At 43.0% G+C, this 21,956-nt stretch overlaps 1 protein-coding gene across 1 annotated transcript; it reads left to right on the plus strand.

Annotated features, from left to right (window-relative positions):
• The first annotated feature begins 144 nt into the window (after window positions 1-144).
• AMDHD1 (amidohydrolase domain containing 1) lies at window positions 145-17,231 on the plus strand. Its single transcript, XM_042992943.1, has 9 exons — window positions 145-301; window positions 1,528-1,634; window positions 3,280-3,344; window positions 5,553-5,830; window positions 8,068-8,293; window positions 10,719-10,843; window positions 14,709-14,802; window positions 15,382-15,542; window positions 16,406-17,231. The coding sequence occupies exons 1-9, from the start codon at window positions 165-167 to the stop codon at window positions 16,491-16,493; spliced, it is 1,281 nt and encodes a 426-aa protein (XP_042848877.1). The 5' UTR covers window positions 145-164; the 3' UTR covers window positions 16,494-17,231.
• Window positions 17,232-21,956: the final 4,725 nt, after the last annotated feature.

A 21,956-nucleotide genomic window follows, 5' to 3' on the forward strand; every position in this document is an offset into this window, starting at 1 on the left:
GGCGCGCGTTCCCAGCGGATTGGGAAGGCGGTGGCTTCGAGCGCCCGCCCCGGCTCCACCCTCCCTGCCCCGGGCGCGGCCCGCCCACCCGCACCCTCCTCCGCCGGCTAGCCTGCCGCGGCTCGAGCTCCGCGGCCACCCGGAGACCCGCGGCGCGCGGCGACATGGCGGGCGGCCACCGCCTCCTGCTGGAGAACGCGCAGCAAGTGGTGATGGTGTGCGCCCGCGGCGAGCGCTTCCTGGCGCGGGACGCGCTGCACAGCCTGGCCGTGCTGGAGGGCGCCAGCCTGGTGGTGGGCACGTAAGTGGCCGCGCGCTGGGGGGACCGGCTTGGCCCCCTTTCCCTAACTTGTGCGCTCTGGAGGCAACCGGGGAAAAAAAAGCTTTCCGGCATCCAGAGAGCCATTGCAGGCCTGTCTTTTAGGCACCTGTTGCTACCTACCTTGTGTGACAGCTTCCGGTTGCCGTTTGGTGAAAAAACGCTCTCAAGCTGAACCCCACGCCCTCCCTGCCCCCTATCTCCAGATCTTTGGAATCTGCATCTCTGCGGTGGAGTTCTGGGACTTTAAGTTTTTACAAAACACTCTCCAGCCCTTTGTACACTAAAGCTTGAGCACCACGGAAGACGTTCAGATAGTGATGGTTTGGGGTGATAGGAAGTTAAGATTCAGCTACCAAAAATAGGGGACATTTTCAGTTTTCACTAAGCTTCTGTGCTTCCTGCAATGACGTGAGTAAAAGAACAGCCAAAGTTTGGGAGGGTGAGCCTGCAGTGGGAATGGAGTTTGGATGCCTGTTTGAATTGGAGAGCGCCACGGCATCGCGATTGCGCAAGATGGGCTCGGCTCTTATCTGAGGCTGCTTAGGGTTGTGTAAGAGTCCAGCTTTTAGGGACTGTGTGTTTTATTTTTAATTAACAAAGTGATAAAAAAAAAAAAAACAACATTCCCAGTGTTATTGCTAAAAATTAGTTAAAAGCATAACAGAACCGCACAGAGGTAGGAATCCAGAGCTAATTGATGGCCGTACTCTCTAGAATCCAGAGGCCCTAGTATCTTGCTCTCCTGTGCACAACCCTCTTTCTCACTCACTTCATCACCCAAGATGGCTGCTACGCCTCTCCTTATGGTGTCCACCTTCCAGATAGTAGGAAATAGGATGAGAAAAAAAATCGTTTTGGTTACAATTTAGTCACATGGGCCACACCCGGCTGATGAGAAACCCATAAATGTAGTCTTCATTCTGGGTGGTCATGTGTTCAGCTAAAATTTAGGAATCTAGCGCTGTGGGGGAAAGGGAACACTGATCTTAGCAAACAACTGGCAATCTGTACACATGATTTGGCTTTTTGCCTTGCATGTGGCTAGAGTCTTTTTTTTTTTTTTTTTCAAAGACACAGATGCAAGTAGGAAATACAACAAATGTTGACTGATACCAAAACACATGGGCAACATATTTTAAATCATTAGTCAGCTTTTCCACAGTATTTCCCCAAACTTTAGTAATTATTTCTTGATTTTTATTCAGGGATGGGTTTATAAAAGCCATTGGTCGGGCTGATGCTATCCAAACACTGTTTTCTGAAGAAACGTTTGAAGAAAGAATTGACTGTTCTGGGAAATGCATCTTGCCAGGTATTAACCTCTTTTTCAGTAAAGCCCTGCATCCGGTTTTAGTAACATAAAGAAGAGTAGCAGCTTGTTTTAAATAGGGTCTCAAAATAATACTAAAATATAATAGCTACTGTGCATTGAATTTCTACTATTGAATGTCTAAGCTGCTTTACAAACATGTTTTCATCTTGAATCCTTACGACTGCCCTGTAAAGTATCATTATCTATATGTTACACATTAGAAAGCTCCAGTTTAGGGATGAAATATCTTACCCAAGATTGCTGGACAGGTAAAGGGCAAGCTGGGAATCAAACATTCATTCACTTCACTTCTTCCCAGTCACATGCTAGAGAGAAACCAGCTGTGGTGTGTTTAGGTTCAAAGGCTGTTGGAAGAACTTTACTAGTCTATTTCATATGGGAGGCAGATAGGGCAAACTGCTGTTTCTAATACCAGAATATACTCTAAATTTACAGAGAGTGTGAAACAACACATCTCTAGGCAGAAAAGTGTGTGTGTGTGTGGGGGGGGGGGATCCTTAGAGATTTCACTGAAGTTTATTTAAATCTTTAATGATTGACAACAAAATCAGTTTGTTAACCATCATCTCCTACATAATGTTCTATGGCTTCATGAAATCATCTGAAGCAAGTTTCACAAATTTTGAGTTCTATAGAAAACATAGAGGCTAAAATTTACATTTTAAAAATGTATACTATGTATACCTGATAGAACTTCTACCTTCTGGCTCTTGGGAGTCAGGAACTAAAGTCAGAGTGAAACCTTATGAAAACAAGCAGAAAATAGTAGAACGCAATCTGAATAGAGATTCTTGATTTTAGTCCAATCAGAACTATTTATTAATGAGACTTTTAATCCACAAGGTATTCAAAATATTCTGGAAAGACACACTTTACTGAGTTAGACCTGGATAAGCAAACAATCCAAATGATTGCTTTATAGTTTCTCTTCAGTTAAGCTACATTTCTTTTTTTTTTATTTAAAACATTTTTTTAATGTTTATTCATTTTTGAAAGACAGAGACAGACAGAGCACAAGCAGGGTTGGGGCAGAGAGAGAGGGGGACACAGAATCTGAAGCAGGCTCCAGACTCTGAGCTGTCAGCACAGAGCCTGAGGCGGGGCTTGAACCACAGACCGTGAGATCATGACCTGAGCCGAAGTCGGACGCTCAACCGACTGAGCCACCCAGGCGCCCCTACATTTCTTTTTTTGAAGAAAGATTCATATTTCTGATTTCATATTTTTCCTTCTCAAAGTTGGGAGGGATTGTATTCTGTTTTCACACCCACGTTATTCCTTGGTGATACAGTCCTTGGTTTTGCTGAACTAATAGCTATGACATCCTGTTTTAAAACAGGATGCTTAGTGAGCATGGGCTTAGTGGGCAGAAGAAGCTGTGTTTCTTTATTGGATATACTCGTCATGCTGAGTCACCCTCCTCCATTAGAGGCTTCTAGACCGGCCATGCAGAGAGGCTTCCTTCCTCTTGGTGGAGGAAACCATACAAATTCTTCTTCCTCCATCATCCTCCAAGATGGCTGACCATCACCTGCTTTCCCAAGAGTGGTTCGAGATAGTTTGCCTACTATCTAAGGGCTTTCTATTTCTCAGATTTAAAAATGATTTGATTTATTGGTTACAGGTTTGGTGGATGCACACACACATCCAGTCTGGGCTGGTGAAAGAGTTCACGAGTTTGCAATGAAGGTAACTGCAGTTAAAGATGGCACATCAAAATAAGGCACAAATACAGACACGTCTTTTTCTAAAGAGTGGTTAGGCTATCAAGCTTTGCAACAACATGTCTACATTTCTTTTTAATGGATATTTTTTACTGACCTGGACTATGGAAAATAAATTACAACAAAACTGACTTATAACTGTCCAAATCTTTATACTATGCATAGGGCCAGCAATCTTTAGGTATGATAGTTTTCAAAAAATTTTAGCTGTAGAATCCTTATGTATGTATGTATGTATGTATGTATGTGTGTGTGTGTGTTTTTTGTTTGTTTGTTTTAGACTCCTCCTTTTAAAACAGAGCTGGGCTGCCTTTTTCTACTAGTTTCTCCTCTCTTTCCCTTCCCCCATTTCACCTCTCCACCCCTACTAGCCTTTGGAGGGGCTCCAGGAAACAGTTTGAAATTCACCATTCATTGGTTCCAACTTGGAAAAATATATTGCTAATCATAAAAAATAAAATAAGTCTTGTATTTTTTTTCCCTAAAAAATGAGACTTATTAAGAAATAGAAGGTGTAGTCTGTGTCACAACTCATTAATTAGCCATGGTCAGCCCTCAAATCCCTGGTTGGAGCCATTTTCACATTGTTTCTTTCTAATAGATTTTATTTTTTAGAGAAGTTTTAGGTTCATGGCAAAATTGAGTGGGAGGTACAAAGATTTCCCATATACATCCTGACCCCATACATGCACAGCCTGCCCCATTATCAACATCCCCCACCAGAGTGGTACCTTTGTTACAATTGATGAGCCTACACTGACGCATCATTATTATGCAGAGTCCATAGTTACTAGTGTTCTCTCATGGCGCTGCATGTTCTATGAGTTTGGACAAATGTGTAATGACACGTAACCACCCTTATAGTATCATACAGAGGGGTTTCACTGCCCTAAAGTTTCTCTGTGCTCTGCCTATTCATCCCTTTCCCCGCCAACCCCTGAGAGCCAATAGTCACTGATCTTTTTACTGTTTCCTTAGTGTTGCCTTTTCCAGAATATCATATAGTTGGAATCATACAGTATGTAGCCTTTTCAGACTGGCTTCTTTCACTTAACAGTATGCATTTAAGGTTCTTCCATCTCTTTTCTTCACATTGGTTTTTAAGTGTACATCCTAACAGCTAAGAAATTTCTTCAGATATTGTGTACCTTCTTCAACACATAAGAGCTGTTTTTGTTTTGTTTCAGTTTTGCTTTTGAGAGAGAGAGAGAGAGAGAGAGAGACAGAACCAGCAGGGAAGGAGCAGAGAGAGAGGGGGACAGAGGATCCAAAGCAGGCTCTGTGCTGACAGCAGTGAGCCTGATGCAGGGATTGAACTCACAAACCGTGAGATCATGACCTGAGCCGAAGTTGGACGCCTAACCGACTGAGCCACCCAGGCGCCCCACACACTAGAGCTGTTTTTAAGACTTCTTTATTAAAGCACAGAATTTCAGAGCCAAAAAAACAATCCTAGAGATTTGCAGTCCAAACATCTCATTACATAGATGGGGAACGTGAGGCCCAGAAAAGGGATGGCTGTTGAGTGAGTTCACCAGCTCGCCATGGCAGAACCCAGATGAAAAACTCTGACAGGGGGATCCCAGGTTGGCATACTTTGTTTGCACCACACTTCTTGCTGCCTAGAGTAACTGGAGCCCAGTGGGATCCCAGGAAGAGCTTCTCTGCTTGAGTCACAGAGGTCAGGCCCCAAACTCTAGTGGCCAGATACTGAGAGGTGGAAACCCCCCTGGGTCTCTTTAGTAGATGTTTGGAATAGCTGCAGTGGGGTTCCCAAATTGTCTAAGCCTTGTTTTCTCATCCATAGGTGCTACGGATAGACAGAGTCTTAGCTGGCACATATTGGGGCCAACTGGGTTATTAAAATACTGAAATACTCGTGGGCTGGTTGGTAAATTGTTGCTGCTGCCTGAGATTGGAAGTGGTCCCCACCACATCTCCCATTTCTGCCACCCCAGTCCTTCCTGAGGTACCCATGTTCCTTCGGCCCCCCCATCACCCGGGCAGAGTAGGGGCTTCCACGGCTATGTGTCCCAGCATCCTTTCCCATCTGCCGGTGTCCCTGACATATCAGTTGTTAAACTATTTTGAATATCACCCCTGGAGGTAGGCTCTGTGGACCTGCCTGCAACCTCGTGCCTGTGCCTGGCCTAAGGGTGAGCCCTGTGTTCAGTTGGCAGGAGCCACGTACATGGAAATTCACCAGGCTGGAGGAGGCATCAACTTCACTGTGGAGCACACGCGCCAAGCCTCGGAGGAGGAGCTATTCTGCTCCTTTCAGCAGCGGTTGCAGTGCATGATGAGGGCGGGCACCACACTGGTGGAGTGCAAGAGCGGATACGGCCTCAACCTGGAGACGGAGCTCAAGATGCTGCGTGTGATTGAGCGCGCTCGGCGCCAGGGGCCCATCGGCATCTCGGCCACTTACTGCGGGGCTCACTCAGTGCCAAAGTAACCTCAACCTGGGGCACCCAGCTTTGATTTGGGGCATTGACAACAGAGAAGGAAGGGGGCAGGTGGTGCCTCAGTGGGGATACATTCTCATGGGAGTGGAGGTGAATCCACGCTTTAGTTCTTGCAGAAGAGTCCGGTAGAAGCCATTAGAGAGGTGTTCTGATTCTAATAGACATCTCATGCTGGTGGTTTTAGGAAGGCGATCCCCACCGGACCTATCAGTTTGCTAGTCCCTTAATGATGAAGGAGGAAGACATGTTCAAAACTCTTTCGGTTAACAAAAAGCAATGCCCCCCAACCCTTATAGATCCTTTAAAATGACAGATGCTACTGTAAATAGTTGCCCGTGACAGCATAATCACACATTACAGATTCAGAGAAACACTCTGTAGGAGATAGATCACATCTGTAAGGCAAGAAGACTCAGAATGGTTTTTAATTTTGTTCATCTGTTTACTTGTTTAGCACCAAACATGTTTTCTTGTTGTAAATGTTTTTTTAGCTTTACCTTTATCCAAAAAGTTTCTCCTATATGGGAGAATTATGCCCCTTTCTGCCTTCGTACTTTATCTGTCCTGAAATTTCTAGACCCAAAAGCCCGCAGTTCTAGAACTAAAAGGTCCAAAGAAATCCAGGACTTGACAATTAACAGGGCAAAGTCTTAGTGCAGTTTTGAGTTTTGATAATGTAGATACATAAGTGCCACAGGCTTACAGAAATTATTTGAAAGTTTAATAATTTATATATTTTTACATTTATTCACTTTGTGTATTTGAAAAACAAGTTTAATGTGAATTTTTGGTTTATCATTTTTAATCAGAGAAAATTTAAAAATTAACATTAAATTTATTATTTAAAATTCACAGAACTAATTAAGTTGAAACATAAATACTTAATATTTCCAATGATGCTTTTGTATGTGTTTAGCATTTCTACTTCTGAGGTTATTATTAAAGCTTAAAACTGCACTAAAACTTTTGGGACATCTGTCTACAGAAAATGGATTTTTAATTTTTCCCCAAATGGAACATAAGGTGGATGAAAGGCAGTGTAACATGGTAGAAAAGTCTCAGGCTTTGGAGCCATACCAGACCTGGGTTTGAATCCAGCTTGGCTACTTTCCCACTGGGTGATTTTGAGGGCATCACTTAACTCTTTTGAGAATTGGTAAAGCAGTGAGAGAACACACTATCTATATGATTGTCTTGAGAATTGGAAACAATATACGTAAGTGCCTGTCTCCTCATGGTCCACCTCTGTCTTCCTACCAAAATGGTTTTTGTGGAACAAGAGACTTTTATGTTCCAAATATAGGGCTAAAGTGTAAAAATTTTTTAAATGTTTTTTTATTCTCTTTTGAGAGACAGAGAGTGAGCAGAGGAGGGGCAGAGAGAGAGGGAGACACAGAATCTGAATCAGGCTCCAGGCTCTGAGCTGTCAGCACAGAGCCCGATAAGGGGCTCGAACCCACAGACTGTGAGATGATGACCTGAGACAAAGTCAGACGCTTAACCAACTAAGCCACCCAGGTACCCCATATAGTGCTAAAGTTTTACGGAATGTTCTCCATCTGCTAATGAGTCTCTGAGGTCTACATCTTGATCCCCAAAGATACATACAGCCTGAGCCTCAGAGTATGCCAAATGACGGCTAAATAGCATGTCCAAAGTTGTGTAGCCAGCAAATAGTAGAGCTCTGTGTCTATCTGACTTCAGAAGCCCAGCCCTTTCTAATATATAACTATTTCAGAATCTTAGAATTTCAGGGCCTCTCATGATCCTCTTTCCTTGTGGTTCCAAATGGTGAGATAGGAAGCCTTAGGCTGATGCTTCTAGAAATAGTGTGGAAGAAGAAAATGGCAGAGTGATTGCTAGGGCCCAGGTAGGGGGCCCTGCAGGTGCTTGTCAGGGAAGCATCCAGGATGTTCTCTAAGTGTCTTTGAAAAGAGTGTTTAGTTTCTCAGGCAGGGAGCCTTGCTGGCATTCTCAAAGGCAACATGGCTGAACCAGAATGGATGAGCCATTTGAGTCTCTGTGTCCAGGGTCTGTGTGTACAGAAATCTCGTCAATATCCCTGCTATAGCCCAATTGTTAAGACTCCTGAGTTATAGCTTTAATTATTTCTCTATCTTAGGGTCATTTGCCTACAGTTTGTCAGGTTCTTCAAGTGCCAGAAAAGCCTTTCTTCAATTAAAAAAATTGTTTTTCCCATGTGATCTCATTTTCTTCCCTCAGAGGAAAGACTGCTACAGAAGCTGCTGATGAAATCATCAATAACCACCTCCCAAAGCTGAAGGAGCTTGGCAGCCGTGGGGAAATACACGTGGACAATATAGATGTGTTCTGTGAGAAAGGCGTCTTTGATCTCAATTCCACCAGAAGGATTCTTCAAAGTGGAAAAGATCTAGGATTACAGATTAACTTTCATGGGGATGAACTCCATCCTATGAAGGCTGCTGAGGTGTGGTTGACCTTTGGCTTTTCCTTTGTCAAGACTCGTGCGGTGGAAAACTTCCTTAGTTTGTTCAGAGTTAGGAATGGCCTTTCGAAAAGATAGAGAATGGGAGAACTCGTTTGAACAATGCGAGGGCCGGTCTGGTTGAGACTTGGAATCGCTGACCTCTATTAGAAATTTACTTTTTTGCCGGCCATTTACTTTTATTATCACCTGCTGGTGGTATTAGTAGGAAGAGAAGTACCTTTGTGATCTTGTTTATCAAATTCAGAACATAGCTTGGTTGGAACACAAAGCTACACTGGCAGAGTCTACAAAGTTCACATGTGGCTTCCAGGGGTTTTCTGTGGCAGCCTCCAGGTGGAGTGCCCCATTAGTAGCATGGGTTGGTGGAGTGCCCCATTAGTAGTCACCGGATGATTTTCTGATCTGCATGTCTTGCTCAGATTCATTTATTCATGCTTTTAACAAATATTTGAGTGTGTGCCAGGCACTGTCCTAGGCACTGAGAATTCAGCAGTGAATAAAACAGACAAAATTCCCTCAGTTGTGAATCTAGATGTCACTCCTTTAAACCCTGGAGCAAAATAAATAACTGCCGTTGGGGCAAAAATACAGATGTGGATACTCCACATGTGTCTCAACGACAGCACATGTAATGTGATCTCTTAATATCACTTCCAAATCTTGTCCCGTGTTTCCTGCCCAGTGGATGACCCCATTTACCTATGTATTGCCTAAGCCAAAAACTTGGACATCACTTGGTCTCCTCCCCACCTTACCTGTCACATTTCAACCAATCTGCAAAAGCTCCCAGTTTATTTCCTGAATATCTCTCGGTTTACTTCTCTTCACCCTACTGCCTGGTTCAAACCACCATCAGCTCTCAGCTCCCGCAACAGCTTTTCTCCTTGCATCCACACTTCCTGCACTTCAATTCATTCCTTTAATCCGTTCCCTACAGTGCATCGTATTTTCCTCTCTGTTGCTGAAAACCCCTGCAAGGCTCACCAGTGCTGGCAGGATGAATCCCAAACTCAGCACATGTAGACTTACCAGGATCCAGCTCTCGCTCACCTCCCATCTTCCCCTTTCTCTGCCCTCTTTACCATGAGCCAACCACAGTAAGTAGTTTTAGTATACCTAATACCCCATGCCTCTGGATATGCTTTCTCTAATCTGAGTGTCCTTTGTCTGGCTCACTCTAACTCCCCTCCATGTTTCATCTTAGCTACCACTTCTCTGGGACCCTTCCCAGAGCTCTCCAAAAATGGGTTATAGTCCCTCCGTATGCTTGTCCCACTGTGTTCAAATTGCCTCTGTGATCCCTACTGGACCGTAAACACACTGAGGACTGTACCCACACCTTCACAGCCCTATCCCTGGGGGTTAGCACAATACCTGGCATACAGATGGCCTTTAGAGAGTAAATATTTGTTGAATGTTGAATGAATGTGAACTAGGTGGTCAACAAGATACTCTTGGTCATAGAGAGTGACTGGCCAGTTAAATCAATAGAGGTCAGTATCCAGGATGAACAAATCAAGTTTGGAAAAGTGAAGGTGATTCCAAAGTTGGAAAGAAACTCCCCCTGGGGAGCAAAGTCTGTCTATGGAACATTGGACTCTCCAGAAGCCCAAACCAAAATGTTATTAGACCTGAGCTCCTACTGATGTGGGGCCGGCTCTTTCCTGCCCTGGTGTGGGCATCGCTGCCTCCCTGGGCCATGGTGTAATGTCAAAAATTAGTCTACTTTCCTTGCCTTGGAGTGCTTACCATATCACCTTTCAGACTGGGGCAGTGTGTGTGTGTGTGTGTGTGTGTGTGTGTGTGTGTGTGTGTAAGCGGGGGGGGGATATGTCAAGCTGAGAAGAAACCCACTTTACTGCCATGTTCTCATTATTACTATAAGATTACCTCCTCTTGGTATTCCTCTGACAATCAAGCCCAGACTTTTCACCTGGAGAGACATCAAGCTCAAGTAGATATTCTCGAATTATGCATACAATTCCATTTTTAAAGTTTGTTTTCTTAATTGATCTCTTTTCACTGAGTGCAATGCAATCCAATATACCTTTCTTTATGGTGTTTTTATGATGCTAAAAGAATCAGATTTTATTACCAATGTCACTCAATGTTCTATTTTGATCCATAAGATTCATGAAGTTTTCTTTTTTAGCAAATGCCTGAAGAATATCAGTAAGCCCTTATGTTTAAGAATAGTTTTTAAAGTAGCACACTAGCTCATTTTCAAGTGAATGTCCTTGACAAAGCCTTTACCCTTTTGGGGGCTTCTGTTTTCAAGAGGCAGTTGCCAAGAAATTTTCATAATAGAGTGCTGTTTATTTTTGCAGGGAAAACAATGTTCTGGCACTTTGTTGATTATTGTTGTTGGTGGTGAAACCTTTCTCTCTCTGCCCATTCTGCTTAGCTGGGAGCTGAGCTGGGAGCTCAGGCGATCAGTCACCTGGAAGAAGTGAGCGATGAAGGCATCGCTGCCATGGCAACGGCCAGGAGCTCCGCTGTCCTCCTGCCCACCACCGCCTACATGCTGAGGTGAGCTGCCCGTGCAAGCTTTGAGGATGCAGACCGAGATGCCTAAATAGTATTTCATTGCCCTTCCAAATTCCTGAAAAATGCAGATCAGGAAAACTGAGCCCATGGGAGATGCCAATTCTGGAGTCATGTACAGAGATGCATTATTCTGAGGAAAGAGCTTGGACCCAAATGGCGTTTGAGTGGTGGGATTATTGGGAAGAGTGGAGCTTTCTCATTCTTTTTTTCCCTCCTTTTTGGGATTTTCCAATTAAAAATCATGCATCACTTTTATCATTAGAAAACAATGTAATCGACTTTCTACTTAAAAAAACATGCATAAGATGTTAGAGATATTTAGCAATATTCAGAATCTGAAGGAGCTGTTTTCTAAGAGGATGCAAGTAGGTACCACAATCTTCACAAACCCCGGAGGTGGGAGGAAAGGGGAGATGTCTAAGTATATTTTGTGAAATCTTCCCAGGAATTTTGCTGTTTGCCCTCTATGGATTGAATGCACCTAGCCCATAGTTCATCTTCATAACTGCCGTTTCGGACATTGGACCGTGTCTGGAGGCAGTTTGGGTTGTCATGACTAGGGGGCGCTGCTGGCGTCTAGTGAGTAGAGGCCAGGGATGCACCTAAACATCCCCACAGTGCACGGAGCAGCCTCCCACTACAGAGAGTTGTCCTGCCCAAGAATTACCCAGCCACAATATGAACTGTGCTGGGATTGGGACACTCGACCTTAGCGATTGAAAAGCCAGGCTTTGAGTAACCTTTATAAGAGAGAAGAAAGGAATATTGCAGTGCTTTTCTCAAATACAGTATGATTTATACACATATGTATAATATTATACATTTCTCTTATTATTACTATTCTCTTAATGTAAAGAGTAGACATAATGTAGATTACAACCAGGAAATATCAATCAGTAACCGTCCTTGGTATCTTGGCATTTACAGCAAGTCTCAGCAATCATCAACCAAAGTCATCAATCAATACTTAATCTGGTTAATTTTCCATCAACCAAGGAACACTTTTAACTCACTTTGAATCTCTTAAGATGGAGCGAAACTCTGACACTTGAAGTATGAAGGGCAGCTCAGCAATAAAAGTCAGAGCTTTGTCCCGCTGCCAGAGGGGGCTGCCATCTGTGGTCACCGCAAGATGGGTTGGTCACGCAGTTTGGACAACAGGAAGAATCACAGACAAGGCCACACTTTTCTCTCTGGCTTCTCTGTTCTGGAATTTTTCTGATCTCGCCAACAGGAGCAATTTGCAGGGCTCCCTGCCATGCCCTGAATTCTCCCTCCTTTTTTTCCCCTCTCTATATGCTTATTTATTTTGAGAGAGAGAGAGAGACAGAGAGAGAGAGAGAGAGAGCACAAGTGGGGGAGGGGGGTGGAGAGAGAGGGGGATGCCATAATTCTCTCTCTTTTTTTCTCTCCAAATGTTTGTTTATTTTTGAGAGAGAGGGAGGGGGTGGGGAGAGAAGGTGCACAAGCGGGATAGGGGCAGAGAGAGATAGGGGCAGAGAGAGATGGGGACAGAGGATCTGAAGCGGGCTCTGTGCTGACAGCAGAGAGCTTGATGTGAGGCTTGAACTCATGAGCCATGAGATCACGAACTGAACCGAGGTCAGACGCTCAACCAACTGAGCCACCCCGGTGCCCCTGCCCTGAATTCTCTCGACTCTCATTTCCAGAGTAACAGTTGCCTTACGCTACTCGAGGACTTGCTGTAATCATTATTTTATGCATCTTTGTGTGTACTGTTTAAATTTATTCCGGATACATTCACCTTAGTTTTTCTGGCACTCCCTTGAGACTTCTACAGCCTCACTTTTGCTTTTTCTTTTTCTCTTTTTTTACCTCCTGAAGTATTTCTGGAAGGGGAGGGGAGGCCATCAGAATGAACCGTGGGGAAATTTTAAGCTCTACCTTTCCTCACCCTTATCTCTGCTTCACCCACCTCCTCTCATATATTATCCTAGTTGAGGAACATTATCTCAGGTCGTCCTGCAAATTGTCAGTCATAGACTGTGAATGTTTCAAGGACCTGAGTCTTGGCCTGTAAAACCTGTAGACTCTCAGCACAACCGATTTTGTCTGTCTTCCTCCCCCCGACACTGTGAGCCTGAGTAAACACTAGCGTAGAGTCTGATAGCTCAAGACTGCATCCCTAGGATGACCCGTGCCCCTTAATAAAGTACCTGCCTGAGAAAGCCCAACCTGACAGGGGAATTAAGTGTTTGTTCCAACAAAACCAGGCGACAGGCAGCTGGACCCCTGGACTTCCTCTTAGAGCAGTAACTTTACAAAGCTTGCAATTGTAAATTCTTTCTCTGCTCCTTTTTTTTTTTAATTAAAAATTTTTTTTAATCTTTATTTCTTTTTGAGAGAGAGAGAGAGAGAGAGAGAGACAGAGCGAGCAGGGAGGAACAGAGAGAGAAGGAGACACAGAATCCAAAGCAGGCTCCAGGCTCTGAACTGTCAGTACAGAGCCCGACGTGGGGCTCAAACTCACCAACTGTGAGATCATGACTTGAGCCGAAGTCGGGCGTTCAACTGACTGAGCCATGCAGGTGCCCCTTTCTCTGCTCCTTTGAGATATAAATCTTCCACCACCCAAGCAGGATTGTCTCCTCAAGGACCTTAGAACCCTCTCTTCAGAAGGCAAACATTCAAGAAGACAGCTCTGTCCCTAGTTCCCAGCCTGGTGGGTACACTGCACCAGCTTATGCCCCTGCCTCTTTTTGTAAAGGTAGTGAAGTTTGTTTCTCCTCCAGAGAACAAACCAGTGCCAGTGAACAAATGCAGATCATACTGGCCCATCTCTCGTGCTTTTAGAAAATTTTCACTTCCCTGACTCTACTCAACTCCCTCTGCCCCTTTTTCCTCCTGATCTCCTCGTTCTTTCTTAAAACACCCAGTTAGCACTGCACAGATCAAAACAGTCCGGTCCACATGGGACTCTTTTCCCTTCTGCAATCGTTATTACTGAATACAGTTTGTCTTCAGCATTTTAACTAGTGTTTGGCTCTGTTTATCTCTGACATAACTTTTGTGTCATGTCCTTCCTGAAGAATAAATAATATCGTGCCAAGGAGGTCAGGGAGACATGTACCCTAGGAAGAAGCACAAATATTTTACCTATTAGATTCTTGGGCCTTCAGGATTTTAAAGGGCCACAAAAAATGTTCAAGACCCTTCCCCCCACCCCCTGCACAAGGAGGGAGAGAAATATGAATAAAAAATTGCAAAATTGAAGTTAATAGAAATAACATTTTTTAAAACTTCATTGTTTATATTTGGGAGTCAAAAAAAAGTTTGTTACATTTGAAAAAATTTAAGTTGTATTTTTCTTCCTTAGCAGGAATCTCTGGGTGTATATAAAGATTGCCAAAATAGGGGCACCTGGGTGGCTCAGTTTAAGTGCCGCCTCTTGATCTCAGCTCAGGTCACGATCTCAGGGGTTCGTGAATTCGATCCCCATATAGCGGCTCTGTGCTAACAGCGTGGAGGCTGATTGGGATTCTCTCTCTCTGCCCCTCCCCTGCTTGCATGCATGTGTGCTCCCTCTCTCTCTTTCTTTCTCTCTCTCTCTCTAAGTGAATAAATAAACATTCAAAATATTGCCAAAATGAACACTCCCAAATTAAAGAAGTTAAGCATAGCCAAGTCATTTCAAAAGCAGAATGATAAAAGTCAGAAGTCCTAGGCTTCCACATCACCATTAATCACTTAACCTTGAGTTTCTGTTTCTTCTTCCAGAACACAGAGGGGTTGGATATCTTAAGTCTGCTTCCATTCTGAACATCTAGTCTGCAGAAGTTCCACTTCCAGAGACTGACATCTTTTTTCTTTTTCCCCCTTATCTTAGACTGAAGCAACCTCGGGCTAGGAAGATGTTAGATGAAGGGGTAATCGTTGCTCTGGGCAGTGATTTCAACCCTAACGCATATTGCCTTTCAATGGTAATTATTTTTAATGTGCCTTTCTGAGCAGAGAATCAGTCTTCCACCAAGTGTATAAATAATTTAAAACTAGTTCACTAACTGCTAAAATGTTCCAAAGATCTAAAAAATGTTTTCCTGTGAAACAAGAAAAGAAGTGTAGACGACAGAATAATTGGATATTTCTGCCCCACATAAATGCCTCCAGGCATAGAGAGGGGAGAGAAAGTTCTAGCTGCATAATTTTTTGATTCCGCCTTGGGCGTTGTGGTTTGACAATAGCTTATTCCTGTGTTGGAGGTTAGCACAAGCTCAAAGAAGTTTTAGTGAGTGAGTGTGGAGGGGAGCTTAGTGGTCTTGAAAAGTTGTGAATAAATACTCCATACGTGGCGGAGGTGGGGGTGGGAAATCTGTATTAATAAAGGGATCTTCTCCAAAGCATAAGAATCTTTACATGTGAATTATAACTTTTCTCATACTAGTTTAGCCAGTTCCTCCTATATATTTAATTTCCATTATTGGTTGTGCTGCGTTGAGAAATGTCCAGGTAGAAGTTGCCATTTTGTTACTTTCCTCTAACACTGTTCTTTCTTGCCTTAGCCAATGGTCATGCATCTGGCCTGTGTGAACATGAGAATGTCCATGCCTGAGGCCTTGGCGGCTGCCACTATCAATGCAGCTTATGCGCTGGGAAAATCTCACACACATGGATCTCTGGAAGTTGGTAAGCAGGGAGATCTCATTATCATCAATTCGTCCAGGTGAGTGCTCTCCCAACTAAACTAGTTTCTTTTATGCCCGTTGTAATATATAGACTGGGATTAAATGCCTTTTCTGCTAATTATTAGCATCAGGCTCTGTGTAGGCTCGGATGCCCCCCAATCTCCTTTATCATCATCCCTTTCTAACCAGAAAGTCTGCCTACAGATCCTAAACCACACAGAGGAGACCAGATTGTCCAGTGTTTTCATCTGTCTTACATCTTTCATAGATCTTCAGGTTTTTGTTCTGTTGACCTGGACTTGGGACTTGTGCCCCCCAGCACAAGTTTTTCTGCTGGAGTTCTGACCGATGCTTGTGCTGGGCACGCATGTCCCAACTCTGGCTCGTCACCCTGGTTCTGATTCATTACCTCTCTGGCGTCTTCTCACTCCTACCAGATCCCCAAAGGCTTAAGTTTTCCTGCCCCTGGTTACTCACCCACAGCCTGCTGCTAATTGGGCCCCCAGTGTGACAACTGAGTCTTAACTTTTCTGTCTTAAAGTTGTTAATCCTATGGCTCCTTGACCCTAGCCAGCCTATTGCAGTCCTTGGACTTCGTGTTCGACAGAAGAAAGAGGCTCTCTAATTCTACTCCTCACTCTCTCTATTGAAAATAATACTGATGTTACTTTTTGTACATCACTTAATAGGATCAAATATGTTAAGATCAAATACTTAAATAACATCATTAAACCGTATTTAAGTCGTAGACCGGTTATCATGTAATCTATTTTTTTAAAAGCCCAAATATCAGTGACAAAGTATGAAGAAATTTTGAGAGAATGTATTTTTAAATTAGCATTTATTGACACAGGGATAATTTTGGCTTGTATACATTAAAGTACGTTTGATTTCTTTCTAGATGGGAGCATTTGATTTACCAGTTTGGAGGCCATCACGAATTAATTGAATATGTTATAGCTAAAGGAAAAGTCATCTACAAAAAATGAAAGATCTAAAAAGAAAGAGAAGACTCTTCGACTGTATAAGTCAATGCAGTTGTAGTAAAAGTTAAAATACCATAGTAATTTACCAGGGTGATGTCAGATATATTTCAGTGCTTTGTTAATCCACTTGAAAAAACCAAGAGATAAATTTATTTTCTTTTAACATGTGTACCTGGACATATAAATAAGTAAATCAATTGGATCATAATCTTATAACATTAAATCATCTTACAGAGATTTGTTACAAATGTTTTGAAGATTAATATGATGGAGTATCACCAAAATGCCTTTGTGGGGAAAGCAGATTGGCAATTAGGTAGACACGGCTTGGAAATCCCATTTTATTTCTGCTTTTCAAGTTTCAGTTTTTAAACTACATTTAGTGAAAATTAGGGGATGGTGAGAAATCCGAGTGATATGCCCCAAACTAAGCACGTGTAGCCTTCTATAATAGGCTAGTCCTTTCCCCACATAGTTTGTCTTTACAGATGTTCTTTGAATGAATTAGTGTCTCCTATGGGAGGGTGTCCCTATATTTCTAATTTCTTCTCAATTCTAACAATAGAGCTGCACAACAGATTTCAAGGCTTGTCATTTTATACATGGGTACAGGGGCCTTCCTCGAAAGGATGCATTTTGACCAAATCCATTAATGCGATTTTTAAAAGTCATTTTTAAGTTTTTGATTGTTCACATTACAAATGTGTAACAAAATTTTTGTAGCTCTCAATAAATTTTGTAGTCACTATTATTGTTGTTTCCAGCCCTGGAAGTAGATCAGTGGTATTATCTATTGCAGCTATTTGGGAGATGAACAAATTACATAATTACACATAAAGAAATAGTGGATGACTATATAAATCGGTGTTTCTAAAGCCCTATGAGTTTACTTGAAATATTTTAATTTTTTAATTTATTTTAATTTATTTTTTTTATTTAAGAGAGAGTGCACCAGTGCGCATGAGCCGGAGTGGGGCGGGGGGGCGGGGCGGAGGAGGAGAGAGAGAATCTCAAGCAGGCTGAGATTCAAGCACCCCTCGAGCACAGGCTCAGTGTGGAGTCTGACACAGGCTCCATCCCACAACCCTGAGATCATGGCTTGAGTTGAAATCAAGAGTCAAATGCTCAACCGACTGAGCCACCCAGGTGCCCCAACTTGAAATCTTTTTAAATGTTTGATCATCCTTATAATCACAACTGCATTATTAAACTTTGTCCTATTTATGAATAAATGATTTGAGAAGTAAATGTTAACCAAATTATCACCCATTTCAGGTTAATAAAGCCTGAATCAATGAGGCTTTACTGTATTCCATATGTATTGAACCAAAATACCCCTTGTTGGGAGGTTATGGGTAACATTGCACATTACTGTCGCTCCCTGATAGCATGGGGTCTTTGGAGCATTGTCCTTCATATGCTTGGTGAAGGAGTTTGAGGAGGTGTGGGAGATGGATGGTTGCTGTGGGTGATGCCTCCCCAATGACCAAGCACCTGCTCAGCAGTCGGAGTTTGGGATGCAGGCGATAGATATAAAGGCCAAAACTAAAGACTAGGTGTGTTTAGCACAGAAGTATATCTTTACGCCTATGGAATAAGAAGGAGAAGTGCACCCTATTTTCCCTCTAGGAGGCATTCACTTTAAACAAATAGCATTAATGTCTTTTTAAAATGAAAGAGAAGAGGATACCCACCCAGAACCGCCTTAGTCCTCCCAGGCCAGTGTCCTGTAAGCCCTAGCAACTTGGGATCCTGCTAGAAATGAGAACTTTGGCTTCCCTCCAGACCTGCTGAATCAGGATCTGTGTCTTAACCAGCCCCCAGGTTATTTGTACGGTAATTAAGTTCTGAAAAGTACTGCAGTCTAGACCCCTAGCGACACTGGCTTTCACACTGTGCCTCAAAACACAGTTTGCTTTTGCTGTTCCAGGCCTTGCATCACTGTTCCCTCTGCCTGGACTGCTTTCCCTCACTTCTCTATGTGGTAAATCTAGTCCTTCCACACCCCCACCATGCACCCATCCTCCATGATAGATTTAATAGCATTGTGGTTTTAACTGTCTTTCCCTTTAGAATGTTAAGTTAACAGAGGGCAGGGACCTTATCGTGCCCCAGGATCTAGTATGGTGACTGGTTCATAGCAGGTGATCAAGAAATGAATTAATGAACGGCTACACAAACATACTGATAGTCACAGTGAAAGTGACTTATTAAAACATACTAAGTAGACCACCCCAGGAAGGCAGTGATAAGGAAAATGTTCTGTGAATTGGAAAGAACATATGAATTCCTTAAGTTAATGCCAAAGAATGATGCTCATGGAGGAGTAAATTGTAAAAGTAAACCCAAAGAAACAGTTCCATGGTTGGGTGGGGAGCCGGGCTGCCATGTTTACCTTTGGGGGTTGGAAGGATGTTGATGAGAAAGAAAGGCTCCAAGACGGAACATTATGAAGTGTTCAGAAGATAGGTGATGAGCTCTCATACAGCAGAGGGCTTGTGGGGAGCTAGGGCTGGCTCAGATTTCACAGGGCTTTGAATGTCACCTTCACTAGGAGGAACCTCATTCTTAAAGTCAGGAAAAGCCCCTGAAAATCTTTGAACAAGTTAGGACCAGGACAAGAATATTATAGAAAAAATTAATCTGGTTTTAGTGTACATAGTAGGCACTCAAACATTTGTTGTATGCGTGGACTCTGGCAAGACACCTTGAACAAGTCCTTTTGGTGGATAGAGTAGGAGGTATCGGGGCTAGAAGTGGAAAGCTCTTGCAGTGGCCCAGTAAGATGTCAAGATGCCTGCTCTGTGCTCCACACTGGGCTAGACCAATGTTTCTTTTCTCAGCCTTTTAAAACTATCAGGCCACCCCCCAAAATTAGATTTCTCCCTAAGGAGTAAGATTTCGTCAGATAGGGCTGAGCTTGGAAGACCATAAACCATCATAATATATAAGTTCTTTTGCATCTCAAGAACCAATTTTTGCCTCATCGTGCACAATTTCACCCCCACTGAATTGAGGGTGCACACACCAAATGCCGTGGGAGACAGGAGGCAACATGGTATGCTGGAAGGAACACACATCTGGGACTTAACATCTGGGCTTTGATTTCTTCTTGAACTCTTCATCTGTAGAGGTTGGATTCCCTCCATCTCTGAAATTCTGATTCTAGACTGGGCCCTGCCTTCAGGGAATTTACAACCCAATTAGGGCAGTAAGACTGACATTAAAGAGTAGAATCAAAGCCAAAGTGTATTAAGAGCTGATTCTTCTAAAAGGAACTCGTGAAACACAATACTTTTAAAATTTAAACTGGTTTTGCCAGATATCCCCCCTGCCCCCAAAGCATGAGCATCTGGGTCTTTATTACAGTAAGCAGTAAAAGGATAAATTCAATGCCAGCTCCTGAGAGAGATTTTTTTCTGATGGGAAGTTATTCTGAAATACGAAGGCACATGTTTTCCAAGTGATTCTATTGCAGCTACTGCAGGAATCAAGAGCCTGGCACCCAACTGGTAGAAACCAGCAATGAGCCATCCGTGCTTGCTTACCCACCCTCCACATCTGAGGTGTTCTGTGCTGGTAGAGTTTTGCTTTCCCTACCATACATTAGCATGAGTTCTCATGCTCTCAATGACCTAGCATCTACTTACTTCCTAACCTTTCCATCTTGCTGCTTGCACAGTGCTATTGTTTGTTTAATCCTCTGGCCACTGCCTACCTAAAGCTATAAGCTGTGAGGGCAAAGACCAGGGCCATCTTGGTCACCCTTTGTTTAATGATTGAAATTGACCAAACGTAGAATTGGTTTCTTGGCATAAATGTCTTCTGACGTTGATGTTCAGCTTACATTTCTTCTTTTTCCTCCCTTCTCCCTCTGACTGCCATCACTCAAAACATAGTTCAGTTACCTCTTCCAGGAAGCCTCCCTGATGATCCAAAGGTGTTGTGGTTATTGTACTTTCCTCTAGGACACACACTTGGCACATTAATTGGCTTTTCATGTCCCCAACTAGATGGAAAGTCTTCGAATAAAGGACTACATGTAATATTGATGTACCTTAGCCCCAGCACAGCACCTCAGAAATAGTAGCTGAGGTAGGGAAGATGCTTAACAGCTACAGATTTCAAGATCGGATGAAAATTGGCTTATAAAATAAGGAAGTATATTAGATCACCTTTGGAAATTCACCTGAAGGACAGGCTCCAGGACTGCTTTTTCCAGCAGCTCCTTAACATTGAAGACCCAGATTCCTTCCTTCCCTCTCTGCTTTGTCATCCCGTGTTGGCGTTACCCCAAGGCCAGATTCCCCAGTGGGTTGGACTGGCTGTCAACAGGCCTAGGTGTTCTACGCTTCCTCCTCATTTAAGTCAAATAGGTGGATGAGAAAGCCTGACTGCTGTGGCTCTCAGGAGAGAATGCTTTCTCAAGGCCCCCAATAAAACTTGTCTCTGTCTCATTGGCCCAAATGCAACCTCAGCCATTTCTTGAACTAATCACCAAGCAAAGGAAATGTGGTATCTTGTGGACTCACCAGGCCTATGCTGTACGCTGAAACACGTTTCTTCCAACTCTTTTTCTGGCTTTGTTTTTTGGGTATATTTTTAACGTTTACATTTAATAAATTAATATCTTCAACTAAAGTAACACCCCAAATACAAAATGATGCTATTCATAATTAGAAGGTTTAATCAAAATATAATAATCCAATAACCAGATCCAGAAATGAGACTCAAGTTTAAAGTAGAAGTGAAAAGTATCTTGAATTGTTCAGGTTATGTTTTTGATTTCATGTATAGTGGTAAATTGTTACAGTAAAGTTCTGCACATCACACGCCCATGCCATTGACTATTATTCTTCCAGATTGACTTGGGCTTGAGAATGTGACTTGCTTTGGCTGAAAGGACACTAGCAAGTATGGCAAAGTAGAGGCATAAAAGCCCCAGGGCTCTGGCTGCCCTGAGACAACAGGTGAAGCAGCTCAGATGACCTGCTGGGGAGGAAGTCACAGTACCATTAACTCTTGCTGCTACTCAGGGAGAAAGAGAAAGGATAAGGAGTCAATTACACTTTCTAAAGACACTTTGTGTTAACATTCATTGATGAAATCTTTCAGAAACTCGATTAACTGCAGTTAGAATAGGCTTTCCCCAAAGAGGTGCTAAACTTTGTTATAAAAATCTAAGAATGTAGTGACAACATAAGTCAATTGAGACTGAGTTTATTCTGTGTTTACCTTGTACTCTCTTGGAGGCGTGTGATAATCAGTTGCTAACAGAGCTGTATCAAAAACTCCATAACAAAGTGCCCCAGCAGACGAAAGTGGCTCGTGGGAATCCAGCCCTCTCCAAACTGGAGTGAAGAGCCGTCATCAGACTGCTGGGTATACTGGCTCCGCTGCAGTCAGTGGCTAAGAATGAATAAACCTTACTCGTGCATGTTAAAACAACAACGCCAAGAACAACAT

Source organism: Panthera tigris, chromosome B4 (assembly GCF_018350195.1).
Source record: "Panthera tigris isolate Pti1 chromosome B4, P.tigris_Pti1_mat1.1, whole genome shotgun sequence".
NCBI lineage: Eukaryota > Metazoa > Chordata > Mammalia > Carnivora > Felidae > Panthera > Panthera tigris.

Coding starts and splice junctions, on each gene's coding strand:
- AMDHD1 (XM_042992943.1), top strand. CDS start 165: ATGGCGGGCGGCCACCGCCTCCTGCTGGAGAACGCGCAGCAAGTGGTG. Junction 302..1,527: donor GCCAGCCTGGTGGTGGGCAC/GTAAGTGGCCGC, acceptor ATTTTTATTCAG/GGATGGGTTTATAAAAGCCA. Junction 15,543..16,405: donor ATTATCATCAATTCGTCCAG/GTGAGTGCTCTC, acceptor ATTTCTTTCTAG/ATGGGAGCATTTGATTTACC.